A 13,870-nucleotide genomic window follows, 5' to 3' on the forward strand; every position below is an offset into this window, starting at 1 on the left:
CAGCCACTATCACTTCTTATAACACAAGCACAACAATCGCAAAGAAAGCAGGGAAGATTATAAGACAGTTAAGAAATTCTGTGTTAAAATATACATATATTATGCTCTAATGAAGATTTAAACTAGTGAGGCTTTTCTCAAAGCGATCTTTTAGAGAAAATAATTGTATGGTTTGCCAGAACTTCATGCCTACAAGTACCTGGCTCAGTCCATGATGATCAGGAGAATCGTATATTGACGTTTGTGAGAAACTATGAAGTGGCCTTAGAAACAATATTATCATGCAGCCAAATGATGAAAGATGGTTTCTTATGAAAGAAAACTCCTTGAGCATAATTACACACACAGTAGCGCAGACCGCATTTGTGTACGGTAAAGACATCTAGTGGCTGACAGTAAAATTGATCACTAAGGGATGTGACTCCTGGCAGTATAGCTTGTGTGTTTGTGTCAATGGGTTAGCCAAAGTTTATGCGAGGCGTGTAATATTGGCGGTTGATACTTGTTTTCTTATTAGAAAACCGAAATTTTAATTAGGGAGCAAAACAATCAGTTAAGACAATCATTCAAAAATGGACAAATGTTCAGGATTTAAGTTTGTTCCATATGTTTTGGCCTCCACCTGGATGGAGGTTAAAGAAATTATATCCAATTTGTCATCTTATTAAAAAGCCTTGACCATTTCTAACAGTTTTTTCCCCCATTAAACTTTTTGGAAGTGTTTTGTTCTAGGGGAATAATATTCTAGTTCTGCTTAACTGGCATATCTGGTTTTGCCCTGTTTTCAATTTTTAAAAGTTTGAGTGAGAGTCTTCCACGACTTTCTCAGAAGAAGTGGAAGGGTGAGGTGTTTATTTTGAGCAAGGAGAAGGGAAAGTTCGCAGCTGTTTGGATTAAATATTTTGTTACTGACTGAAGCTTTGTCCGTATTTTGAGACTAGCTTTCTAGATGGATAATTCCTTGTGGTAATTTTGTGGGAATATTGTGAACTGTAAGATAGATGCTATCAGGCCTTTATTTTCTCAGGAGAGGTCAAATTGGTCAGAGTAGCAGGAAGGAGCACGTGTTTCCTGTACCACATAATGTTTTTAGTTTTTGAAACTCTTTTAGGTTGTATTTTTAATACTAAGTAGCTTGGGCACTCATCTGCGGTTCAGATACCTTTCTTTTAAAAGGATCTGGCAAATGTGACTTCTTCCTCTACCAGTGCCGACATTGCATTAATTCCTTTCTGTTTAAGTCTTTTTTTTTTTTTTTAAATCTAGATTTTTCATGTTCTCTTTTTAAGACTTTCTAACCTTCTTCAGATGATCATGGGAGCTTTTTTGTGGAGCTAGATTATAGATTAGATGTTTTGGACTTTTAAATGGTAGCTTATATCCTAATTTTAAAAAGAAAAAAGATCCGTCTCTGAGTTTCAGCCACTAAAATAAGCAGTTATGCTTTAAAAGTATGTTTTAAAAGGTAAATATTATGTAAATATAAAATAACTATTTACCAAAGAGGGAAGCAGTAGAGTCCTAAATTGGTAAGATACTGTATATCTAGGAGAGGCGGGAGCTTACGAAATTTAATTTAAGATGAATGATCACTTCAATAAGTCAATAAGTGACTTGAAAAAAATGTCACTAGATGGCACTAATTTCCAGCATCTGCAATAACTTCTTTGCTACATGCAAATCGGACCTCAGCTGAATCCTAGGTTAGGTATTCAGTATTTAAAGAACTGAGAGAATTCTATGCAATACAAACATAACAACTGGCCTGATTCTGTGTGTGTTGGATGCTATTTTGAGGAAGTGGTTCCAAAAAATATGTAGTAAAACTTGGACAGTCTTAAACAACGGAGGATTGCTGTTCATAGAAACCCGTCTCACTCAATACAGTTTGTCATGTCTGTTTATGTGAATGTAAGTGAAGGAATTACCTATGTAATGCTCATTCTTCTGTGCCATCTCAGTTTGTTTCTTCTGATGAGACAAGGCTGTGTTTTTTGGAGTTGTTTCCCCCCACCCGCATTTCTAGGTTGTTAGACATCTGCTCCTGCTTGCATAGAGAGAGAGGGCATTCAGATGTTGGGCTCCAGTAAGTCTGCTGAAAACTACCTTCATAACACTGGATGAGGAAGTTTTAATTTCTTCGAGAATTAGAACAGTAATTTAGAGTCCATCTGTGCACAATCTCCCATCCATCTCCTTGCCTTTCACTACTGATCGCACAGGCTGCCGTAGTACATGCTACCACCTGCATGGTGGGGTGGCACCCATGGCCCATCGTCATGCCTTGTTAGTGTTTCTCAGCGTTTGTGGAGAGATCAGCTGCTTCATTTCTATGCAAGTTCTTTCCTTTTGCACACTGAGATTCTCTGCACCTCCCTGCTTTCCCTGAGCAAATTCAGCTTAACAAATGAGCAAAGTTTTTCTGTTGAATCAGCATACAAATACCTTACATGACTTTCTTAAGTGCAGACTGAGCATGGGGCATGAATACTCTCATATGTGGTGTCAGTTGTTCATTCAATATGGAGGAGGTTAAGAACCTATTCAGGGTTTTGCAGCATACAAAAACTTTCATTAATTGTATGTACGGGGTAGTTTAGTTATTGGATTCATTTAATAGTAAGGACAGTGTTCAGAAATACAGGGAAAAGCAATTTAAAACTAATTACAAAAGAATTAAGCTAAGGGGGTCCTGTCTACTGTGCCAGAATCTAATACTGAATTTAGGAGCTATTCTGTGCACAGAAGGACAGATTTAAAAAAAATAAAATAAAAAAGGGAGGGGGGAGAGGAAAAAAAAAACACTTCGGGCAAACCAATATACAAAAAAGCCCTCTAAGAACCTCTAAAGCTCCTAACTATTTGTTCCTCAGCTTTGAACTCAACTGCTGAATGATACCCTCCCTCCCCTGCTATAAGCTACACTCTTCTAGCAAGACTAAATCTTCAAATTTGTCTAAACTTAAAGGGAGGATGAGGTCAGGACACTCAAACTCAACCAGACAGAGTACAAACTGGAATAGCTATTCAGCAATTGTTTATCATGTAAACTGTTCTATTTTATGCCTAGTATAAAGTATTTAGAATTGGTCTTGAGGCTACCCTCAGCCAACCACGAGCAACATTAGCAGTAGTTCTCTATATTGTACCTCAGAACCTGCATCTTGTGTTCTCAGCAGAGACGGACTGTCTGCCTCTTGGTACTAAAGAGGAAATGGCCTCTACTACCAGAAGACCCACAAATTCCAAACACCTTGCAAACAGAGAGAAGTGGTGGGATGCACAGGAAAACATCCTTACCTGATTTAAGCAGAGCTTCCACAGATTGTCCATCCTCCAAACCCTCCTACCCAGCCTATGTAAATGACAAACCTAATTATCAATATAAGCATGACCTAAAAGTAGTTATTGTACACTTTGGCTTTACTCCATCTTGGATGTGGACTAAACCACATGGTTCACTAAGGGAAATAAAATGTTGTCATAGGAGTTTAGCATGGCCTAATTAGTATGCTTTAATTTCACACCTCACCTGATTCTGCAACAGCTTTCACACAAATCCTAACTGATAATGTTGGTTTTGCAAGTATAAATAATGTGTTTTGGAGGGGAGCTGCCAACACAAAAACTTTACATGAAGGTATGTCTTTCTCTTTTGCTTTTCCACTTAGCGTAAGGGCAACAAAAAGCAACTTGATCTTAGTGAGCTGTGACCTGAGAATGAGGAATGAATGATAAATTCATGAATCAAGAGGTTGCAGGAGTTTATCCTTGATCCATCATGAGGTGTCAGGCCTGACAACAATTCAGGAAAAGGGTCTTGCGTATCAAATCTATGCTTGATTTGATTGGCTGATGTATTTGCTCAGTTTCCATGAAGTAAGCCTATGAAGCAGATGCAGATCAAACTCTGACCTTTTTGCAAACAGTTTGAAAAGACTCCTCTACATTTGACTCCTCCACATTTCAGGCCTTTTCAGGAAGGGGTTTCTGCAGCACTAGGCAGATGAAAGACCCTATACCTACGAGTCACTTACTGCAGCGTCAAAATGCTAAACTTTAATTATTTCACTCAGTCTTCACTTGCAACAGAAGGCATGATCGGGGAACTTCTGTCATGAGGAAAGTCGCATACTTGATTGGCAACAGGGGTTCTGTATAATCATTCCTGAAACAGATTTGAGTGTGATTGTATCAATACATCAGGAGTCAAGCTGCTTCAAAACAAAGAGCTATATTACCTTAAGCTAGAACAATGGCACGGACACATTTTTAGTTTTTCTTGTCAGCATCCATTTCCACTACCTTGCATTACCTTTAAACGTGAACTGCCACAATTTCTTTGTCCATCTTGTTGACGAAATAAGAAATCATGCATAAATTCTATGAAAAAGGTATTCCTTTATTTTAAAAAAGGACTATTTTTTCCATTACCAAATGAAAACTTTACAAAGTAAAGCATTTCTCTTTCAATAATATTTTAATATAAAAACTTAAATCACTTATTCTGGTCTCACTGTTCTAACAGGAAGTCCTGTGGCACTGCAGGAAACTGAACTGAGATAGTTTCAGCCTCACTCCAGTATCTAATCATAAGTTCATCACGTTCAATAAAACCACTCCTGTGTGCCACTTACCATTAGCAAAACATCCTTATCTCCAAAACAAAAACAAAGGAAAGCATGTTCACTAACCCAAAAGAGACTAAACTCTAATAGCATTATTACAATGAGAAGCTTTGTTAAAAAAAATTTATTTTGCAAGTTAGACACAACCTTAAAATTGTACAAAGACAACAAGCACTCAAATTACACAGTTAGCAGTGAGTACAATGGGAACACAGCAATAGTGAGTTTTGCCTCTTGTTATATGTAAATATAAATAGAGATCATCCTTGCCAAACTTCTAGCTCTTCCACTTTTTTTTTTTCCTGAAAACCTGCTCATAATGCTACAAAACCTAGCAGGGAGTAGTTCACTGTTCAGTTCAATAGAATCACTAAAAGGGGCTCAGACTAAAAATAGTCCTTCTATCATGAGAATATCCCATACTTTGCAGAATCAAGTTTCTCTCTCAATTGAAAAACAGCTTTCCCTTTCATTACCTCCAATGTTTCACCTCCTCTAAAGACCAGCCAAATTACAGGCTTCAAAATGCTTAAAATATTAGAACTCACTCATGGTTTTCCAGGAACATGCAAGCTGAAACTAACATGGTGCATACACGTAAGTAGTCACAAAACAGAGAATGTTGCTTTTTGTCTAGTATTTTACTCTTTGAAAGTGTTGTTCTAAGAAAAGCACTTCAAAGTCACTTTAGCTGTCACTGGCTAAACTATTATAAGTACATGGTCAGAGTAGAAAATTTTTTTTAAATTACATTTAGAGCTTCAAATATATTAATAAAACCACCCGGCAGAAAAGTATCCCTCATAGCCAGCCCCTACATAAGTATGTAAAAAGAAAAGCAGAAGTTCCTACCATCCTCCCTTTACTTTTGAGAGTATTCTTTACAGGAAATACATGGAAAAATAATGCAGTGTTCTTGCAGAAAAAGGAAAACCCCACAGAGACTGTTAAACAACTTAACCACAGCCTCTGTTCTAGGAATTTGTTATTACTTAGGCTTAGTCATACCAGAAAGTAACTTCTGTTGTAAATCTTCCCTAAGATCAATAGTAATAAAACTAAGGTTATGCTTTGTCCAGCTGCAGCTACAATGGCATAACTATGGTCTGAACTTGAGCGCTTGCAGGATTCAGTTCCAACACTGAGTGGAACTGCTTTTACTTTAAAAGAAAATAGGTGTAACTGTCTTGTTGATAGTTTGGGTTATGTCAGTGGATATAAACTTGCTTGTTCCTTGTTCTTTTTAGATTACCTAGAAGTGCTTTATTTTTCATCGTTTTATTCCACTGTAGATAGTTGTTGTAATGGTTCAGTATGTTGACTTTCATAAACCTTTGGAAATACGTGTGTGTGTTTTCTTTTTCCTAACAGAAGTATCCTGTTATTAAGCCATTGTTGTTCTACAAGTTGCTGTGCACCTGAATTAAGTTCAGATTAAGTCAGTTCCATTCAAAACCTTGATGCTCAATTTTTATTTCCAAATTGCTAAAAGTTGGTAGCCTTTGGCTATACCGATAAGGTTTCTCTTGAGGCTCATATTCTCTGCATTAAAATGGTATTAATTCTGTAAATTGAGGTTCTATATACAGACTTTGCTTTACAAGGAGACAGCAAGCTTTTGAGAAACTAAGTGTTCTCTGTTGTTTTGCCCTACTGAAGATAACTGAATTTCTTTTTTTAGCAAAAGCTACTGATATTGCTAACTTTTACTTTCAAATAAAACCTTGCAAACGACTTGAGCTTTTTCTCAGTCGTGTAACAGCAAATTTAATGTTACCATTAAGATTTCAAAATGTCTGTCAGTCTCTCTGTCTAGCAGAAAACTTACTACATTCTAAATTCTATATAAAATAGTTATGTGATATAGCTTGTGAAGCTCCCAGTTAGCAAGGACTGAGCTAAATAGCTCAAATTCATACCTTTTCATCATACCATTCTTCTCTAAATGCTTTTGTATTAATGAAAGCTTGTTTTCTCAATACTTCATTGTTTTCTATTTGCTTCAATTCTAAGATAGCGTTTATAAGGTTAAAAAAAAATCAAGGCTGTTATTTCCCTCCATTGAAACAGCAACTGTAAAAAGAAGACTTTCAATTATTCTTAGGACAGAAAAGGCTGTTGGCAGTGTACCTTTCACTTGGCTTAAGAGGATATATGAAACAGTACTAGCCCAAGGCAGTTGATGATCTTAAGCTAAAACCAAGTTTGTGCAATAGCAAATGACACTTGGGAAGGCATACTTCGATATCTAGGATTAGAGGAAAAGAATTGCTACTGTTATTTCTGGCCTAAGTTCTAAACCAGAAACCAGTATCATTGACAGGATTGCTATGACTGCATGGAGTCCCACTAGTTTCAAAAGGGATGAAAGGTGCAGCAGTGTGCTGAGTACTTGTGTACTGGTACACAGGAATAGGCAGCCTTCTGCTTTTACTCCCCCCCTCCCCCCACTTATACAAACACCTCTTCTAGCAGAAGGCTACAAGAAATAGTTATATTGTAAAACAAGTGCATTTCTGTAGAAGCTAATTGCACAGAAACCAGTTGTTACTAAGTATGTAAATCTGTTTTAATCCAGCAAGAGAGACTCTGCTCTAGGAATAGCTACAGAAACAAGACAAACAGGTAATTTTGTTTCTCTTAGCAATTACTTAGTATTGCTGTAAATATCCTGAACAAAAGGAGTAAAATACTGTGAAACTTTGTGAGGGGAAAGGAAGCTGAACAGAACCACCAGCTCCACTTGAGGGAGTCAAAGCACGCTTACACCGTTACATCCACTGAGTGGAAGACTGCTCTTACTAGGAGATGCTTGGCACCTCCTTGAATTTGGAGCTTCTGAAGGGAATCCAGAGAAGAAGGTAGGCAAAAGTTGGTCATGTTCCAGCACCTTGCACAATGCTCCCTCCTTCCATTCAAAACCTTTATAGACCACTGACGTCTGAGTGGACTATTTGGCATAATAACTTGCAACAGTTTACTAGATTGGGAGCGGGTAACATTATTGAAATTCTTCAATTTATGATTCTACTTTTTGCCTGTCCAGGAGATGTGGTCTTGGCACAGAAAAACAAATAGAGCCCAGGTCTGTACTTCCAGTGTAGTTTCAAAATATATAAGCTTTCCTAGTCATGCTTACAGATACCGAATAGCCTTTGCAGTAACTATTTTGAAAACTATTTTAATCATTTTACTTCTTTTGACTAAGAGGCTGAGGATGAGATCAGAAAAGTAAAGGACCCCCAGGGAGAGATGGAGAAGCCCCTTTTCTGCACACTGTAACAGGCCTGCTCAACTCCACTACTTAGTGCCTCCCCTACCCCCAATTTAGACTCAGCATCCTTTGTCCTGCTAGGAAAAAAAAGAAAAAGGCATTAATCCTCTCTACTGAGATCTTGGTCCAATGTAAGTTTCATTGGCCAGCAGCTGCATGGCAAAACACACACAGGTATTGGTTTGTCAATTCAACATTCCAGCATTGGCACTGAAACAGAAGGGAGCAAGTTAAACTCAGAAAAGGAAATGGTGACTTAAAAAGTGTGCATGGTGAACCTGCAGAACTCCTTGCTTTATAAAAGTAGTGAAGTCCAGAGCTCCATACAAGAGACTGGCTGTTAAGCTAGATAATGAATACTTCCACAGTTGCATCAGATAAGTTAAGAGTATTCTAGAAGAAAAATGTTTTCTTTTTTAGAACATAAACCAAACTTCAACAGGGATTATCAATAATCTTCCCCCCAAAATATCAGTTATATCTTAACTAACCATTCTACAGCTTCTCACACTTCAAATGTGCAGCATTTCTTCTTGGTCACTCATGGACAGGACACCGGACAAAGTCATCCACTGATACGATTAACCATTCCTATCATGTCATCTTCCTTGTATATATAAGATGCACAATTTAGGCAAGTGAGGTCCTCCATTCAAGTGCCTTTCTCTTAGCGTCAGTTACAGCTGGACTGAACCTAGATGGGGTGTATGCCAGGTATGTTCCCTACTTTCATTGCGAGTTCTACATCAATGTAGCTCTGAAGTCCACAGTAGGGTTAGCAACAGTCTGTGGCATATCACTAAGTTCACAAATAGATTGTCATTTCTACAATAATACAAAATAGCTTGTAAAACCAATATGTAACACTGTATATATGCATGAATATAAAAATAAACAACACCATCAATATGTAAAACTTCACAACGATGATGGAAAACAGTTTTCTTCTCAACGGTCTTCGGTATTGATGAGTTGGTTCTCGTTGTCATACCCGTCAGGCAGGTACGCTTTCCTTAGCTGGTCTGACTTAGGTATGGAACTTCCATTCTTGACGTAGCGGGACAGGAAGGCTCGCACTGACGGATGATCGGCCTTCTCAAGCGGAATATTTGCTTCCAGACACATTTTCACAAAGTCCTGGATGACGCTGGTTTTCTCTGTCTGAGCAGTGCTGTTGCACTGAAGGGAGGCAGTCAGAGTCCTTTGCTTCTTCCTGACGTTCTGTTCTTCAAACTCCGCCTTTCGCTTTGTATGCGTTTTAGACTTGAGGTGGTCATTGATCGCAGACTTGCGGACGTGATTCAGAACCACGTTGCAGGAAGTACAGAACAGTTTTCCTCCATCTTCATGCAGTTCACTGCCAAACTCTGTTACGCGATCCTGAGGCGTTACATATAAAGCAGTCTTCGAGCGGTTACGTGAAGGGGCTGACTTCACTCCAAATCGTTCCATTGTTGCCTTCAATAAACTGTTCCTGAAGGTTGAGGAAAAAAAATGCTGTTAAAGTGTGCTAATGTTTCCAACTTACAGACATGGATGCTGCCTATTCAGTATCCAACATAGCGCTTACTACCACCTAAAAGCCAATTAAATGGAAGATATATATGTGCAACTATCACTGAAAAGTTCCGCATCTTGAAGTCCAAATAACTTTCGAAACAGAAATTCCTCACAGGGGTCAGAGTAAAATACTACTTAGTTTCTACAATGGCATAGTTCAACGGAACCCTCAAACTTAATCTGTTCATCACTGAAAGTCAAACATAAAGGTTTGTTTCTCTTGAAGACAGTTTTATCCTTTACTCTTTATGGTAAATAGTGCTTTCTTAATATACTGAATGTGTTTGACAGTTTAACTTAGCTATGCTGAACCAGTGTTTTTCTGTTTACTTCCTGAAAATCTGTATTACTTGCGTTAGCAAAAACTTAATTGTGAAAATATCAAGCAAAAAGGCCATTACTGTCATTTCTAAAGACCGATACAAAAGCCTGAGCTGTGTCAGCACTCATCTGGGAACACCCCCTTCTTTTGTCCCAGCTCAAACCACAACTATTAGATTGAGTCTTAACCTAGAGTCAAAAGAAAATCTTTTCATTGCAACATGAGATTGGTGAAACGGTCAGCCTAATGTGAACAGAAACTTGGATGTGTTTCAACTCAAAATAAGAACCTAAGCAGACAGCTTCTCTGAGAAAGGCAACTGATAAGAGAGGAGCAAGCTTTTGACTGCTTTTACATCATTCTAAACTTCATTATGCTACCAAAGCAAGCGATAATCTAGTCAAGTGTATGAAAATCAAATGGGACCTATTTTCTATTGGTTTTGAGAAATAGAGTAGCTGGTATAGATCTAATCCAGGATAATTTAAGTTCTTTTCAGAGTGAAGTTTAAGTCAAGAGACAGCTCAGCTTTAAGCTTTTTGAGCAAAACAGCCATTTAAGCTGATGAATTAAGTCCCCACCCACTTTCTTATCAAGACAGAGACAACAGATTTTTTTTTTAAAAAAAGAATGCATTTGAAATAATAGGTTGCCTGGGCATTTAGTTACGATAATGAATGACTTTAGAGAATTTATTGTTACCTATGCATTCCACCTACAAGGCTGAATGATGGAGGTGAATACCTCTAGACATATTACTCTCTGCCTCTATTTATTTTGATACACACACACAATCTGCTGTCGCAACATTTTAAAAGATCAGCTGAACTTCCAAACTCACTCAACTATGAGCTGGGCTTCTGCAACAGTATGAGCAGAACTTTTTTCACTCCTTTTGGTTGTTTTATACAATTTATCCACATGAATTTTGTAAGTGACTGTTTCCTGAAATCAAGCTTTGAACAAGTCTTACCCTAACACAAACTTGTTGCTTGGGGTTTTGAAGTAGCAAATCACTTAGCAAAGTAGGAGTTTGTCCTGATACTATATCAAAAATTGAAGTAGTAATTCTGTGAATTGCAAAGCCAGCTTTACTTATTTTTAATAAGGTTTGACATAGATTCTTTGATGTCTATTAATGCCTGAACTACTAGTTGGTTCCCAAGTGCAAGGGAAAGACTGGGTGCATGCAGATAAGGCATGCAAGAGGGACATCTTATCCTCTGTTATACTTTCAAATGAGCTAAGGTTTTCAAAAGCAACAGGAGATTTGGACAGCACAAACGAATAAACAAGCCTGGGCTTAAAAAGGCACACTTGGAGAGGGAACCGTTAAAGGTGCACAGGATCTTTAGGCAAGACCAAAGAGTATTTAAGGTTAACAGGAAAACAAGTTTGTATTTTCTACTGTCAAACAGGTTTAGCTGATTACAGGCTACTTCCCCTGACAAGATAACCAGGAGGCAGAGCTAGACATGTATTTATTTCCCGGGGTTTCGTCACTGTATCGACCATATGATTTGACTACTGCCTAAACACATATGCTGTTGATTCATTTCCATTCCACGATTTCTCTGCTCGTTTCTGCTGGGACAGCATATCGATAGCGGACTCGACTTGGCCGTCGGCTTAACAAAAAGACTTACTAACAGACGGGCCCAGTTCTACGCTGGCTTGTCAGCGTAGCCTGAGTTTTTGCAGGCATCGTCCGTCCTTCACCACCCTCAAGCGACAGTAACCCCTGAAGACCTCTCCCCTCCTCCCACCCCCCCCCCGGCCCGGGAGGGCGGGCCACCCCGCAGCAGGCGCCTCCCGGCGCGAGCAGCGGCCGCGCTCCCCCCCCGCCAACCCCCCCGGCGGCGGCGGCGGCGGCGCGGCAGCGGGGCGCAGACAGGTGCGGCCCCGCCGCCCCCGCTCCGGCTCCCTCCCTGCGCGGCGGCCGCCCAGCCGCGCCGCCCCGCTCCTTGCCCGCCCGGGCTCCAGCACGGCGGCTGCTTCCACGGCAGAGCCGGCAGGCGCCGCCGGGCAGCCGCCGCCGCCCGCCTGCGCCGCGAACCCCTGCCGCCGAGGGGAGCGCGGCCGCGGCGGGCCCAGGCCGGGCAGCGCCGCCCGCCAGCCCCCCCCGCCCCGGCTCCGCCGCTCCGCGCCGCGCCCCGCCGGCGCCGGCCCCCGCCCGCCCCCTGCCGGGCGCCGTTACCCGCTCCGGCCGCGCGGCCTCCCCGCGCCGCGGCGGGCGGGCGCTGCGCCACCGAGGGGCTCCCCGCCGCTCCTGGGCGCCGCCTGCGCCGCGCTCCGCGCGCCCCGGCCGGACGCGGCCCCCTCCGCCAACGGCCGCCGCCGCCGCGCAGACAGCGCCGCGCCGCAGCCAGACAGACCTACCCACCCTGGCGGCCGCGGTAGGCGGGACCTAGCAACCCGCCTAGCAACCGCAGCGCCCGCCCGCCGCCCGCCCCTTCCCCGCCGCCACAGAGCGGCCGAGCGGGACAGACGTGACCGCGATTGGCTCCCCTCGGCCTGAGCGTGCGAAGACGGACGGCGCTTTTGCCCAATTATAAGTGGGGGGCGGGAATATCCGTCGTGATGGAGGGATGCTCGGACTAATCAGGGTGCGCGGAGGCCAGCGCTGCGGCTAGTGGACGGGCGCCCTGGCCAGTAGTAGCAAGGAAGCCGTGGAGGGCGGCGTAACGGACGGGGGCAGCAGCCAATGGCGAGAGGGGAGCAAAGTAATGAAGAGACTTTTGCTCCAATGGCAGGGCGTTTCGCTGGGGCCGGGTTGAAGGGAGGAGTTCGGGGTGAGAGGTCGTTACCAAGTTCTCTTTTCGTTGGCCCTTGATTGGCGCGGCGGCGGGCCCAATGGGAGCGAGGCGGGTGGGCAGGGCCGGACGTGAGGCGTGGAGGGGGAGGGGAGGAGGCGGGCCTTCCGGCGCGTCGGGGCGGGGGAAGGGGGGCACTCGGTACGCGCAGGGCGGCCGGAGCAGCATGGCGGAAGACGAGAGCGATCAGGAGTCGGAGCGGCTCAGCGAGGAGCTGGAGGCTCTCGTGACGCCGGGCCTGCCCGCCGGGCTCCCGGCTCTCCTCAACAGCCAGTATTACTGCCGCCGCTTCTGCCAGGTGAGCGCTGCCCCGCCCCCCCGCGCCGCTCCTCGCCCCTCCCCCCCGCGGCCGTTGAGGCGGGCGGGGGTTGGGGCGCCCCTCCCCCCGCGGCCGTTGCTCCGCCGAGGCGGCGGCGGCGGCGGTGGCGGCGGCGGGGGAGGGGTGGCGGACTGGGCAGCGGGGCCGCTCCGCCGCGGTCGGCCGCTCCCGGCAGGCCGGGGGTCAGGGCCAGGGCGGGGGGCGCCGCCACCGGTTCGCCCTCGGGGCTGGGGGAAGTGGGGGCAGCGCCGGCTCCTGCGTGGCGCCGCCGGTGAGTGCCCCGGGGGAGGGGGCAGGCCGGGCCGGGCGCGGCGCCGGGGAGGCGCGGAGCCGGGCTGAGGCTGGCGCGGAGGCTTGGCAGGGGGAAGGGGACGGCGCCTGCCGGTGGGCGGGGGGCGGGGAGCGGCGGGGCGGGCGCCCCGGGGGTGGTGGGGCCCCGGCGCTGCGGGGTTTGCTGCTGCTGCGCCGCCGGCGCCGAGGACACGTGCGGCCTCGCGGGCGGCGGTGGTGGTGCTGCGGGCAAAACAATTCCGGGTGGCGGTGCTCGGGCCGGGCAGTGGCGGCGGGGGGAGGGCCGCGGAGGCAAGTTCCCACACCACTGGCTAGATAAGACCACGGTGGTGTTTTCGGAAAAGCGGCGTTTCGTCGTGCGGGCCCCGACTTTCTGGGCTCTTTGTAACCTTTTCACGTACGCTCTTTCCCCGAACTAACAGGCGACAACAGGTTGCCTTTCCTCGTCGCTTTCACGGGCAGGTGTTGAGTAAACGTTAGTTGTCCTAGGTATATTTCAATCGTATTACTTGTTGGTTTTGTCTGGAGTTAGTTCTTTTCATGGGCTGCTTGGCTGCCTAGCTAGCTGCTACACTTGTTTTCTTCTATTTAATTAAAGATGTTTGTATGTTAATTCGCTTTCACCTATTTGTAAAACTCAGTGAAACACTTATTTTTAAACAC

The 13,870-nt window shown here is 44.2% G+C and overlaps 3 protein-coding genes across 8 annotated transcripts in view; 2 read left to right on the forward strand and 1 right to left on the reverse strand.

Moving 5' to 3' along the window:
- LOC104144206 (OX-2 membrane glycoprotein) overlaps window positions 1–5,099 on the forward strand; it is a 66,501-nt gene extending 61,402 nt beyond the window's left edge. The window contains exon 9 of one of the 2 annotated variants that reach the window (XR_011134748.1): window positions 3,177–5,099. The gene's annotated coding sequence lies outside the window, so the exon portion shown is untranslated. The remainder of the gene's footprint in view (window positions 1–3,176) is intronic. The other variant, XR_011134749.1, reaches the window with a different exon arrangement.
- Window positions 4,737–12,281, reverse strand: CGGBP1 (CGG triplet repeat binding protein 1). Of its 4 annotated transcripts, none has more exons than XM_068908951.1 (2): window positions 12,168–12,281; window positions 4,737–9,376 (listed from the first exon to the last, which is right to left on the reverse strand). In XM_068908951.1, exon 2 carries the CDS (start codon window positions 9,352–9,354, stop codon window positions 8,851–8,853), a length of 504 nt encoding a protein of 167 aa, XP_068765052.1. In that variant the 5' UTR covers window positions 9,355–9,376; window positions 12,168–12,281; the 3' UTR covers window positions 4,737–8,850. The 4 variants fall into 4 exon arrangements, with proteins under 4 accessions (XP_068765052.1, XP_068765043.1, XP_068765036.1 ...); XM_068908942.1 differs by having other exon boundaries at window positions 12,164–12,199; XM_068908935.1 differs by lacking the exon at window positions 12,168–12,281 and adding an exon at window positions 11,982–12,080.
- A 416-nt stretch (window positions 12,282–12,697) lies between these two features.
- Window positions 12,698–13,870, forward strand: part of ZNF654 (zinc finger protein 654) — a 37,647-nt gene continuing 36,474 nt past the window's right edge. For both annotated transcript variants that reach the window (XM_068908970.1, XM_068908980.1), the window contains exon 1: window positions 12,698–12,895. In XM_068908970.1, coding sequence (XP_068765071.1) covers window positions 12,764–12,895 — 132 coding nt within the window. In that variant the 5' untranslated portion in view covers window positions 12,698–12,763. The remainder of the gene's footprint in view (window positions 12,896–13,870) is intronic.

This window comes from Struthio camelus, chromosome 1, assembly GCF_040807025.1.
Source record: "Struthio camelus isolate bStrCam1 chromosome 1, bStrCam1.hap1, whole genome shotgun sequence".
NCBI lineage: Eukaryota > Metazoa > Chordata > Aves > Struthioniformes > Struthionidae > Struthio > Struthio camelus.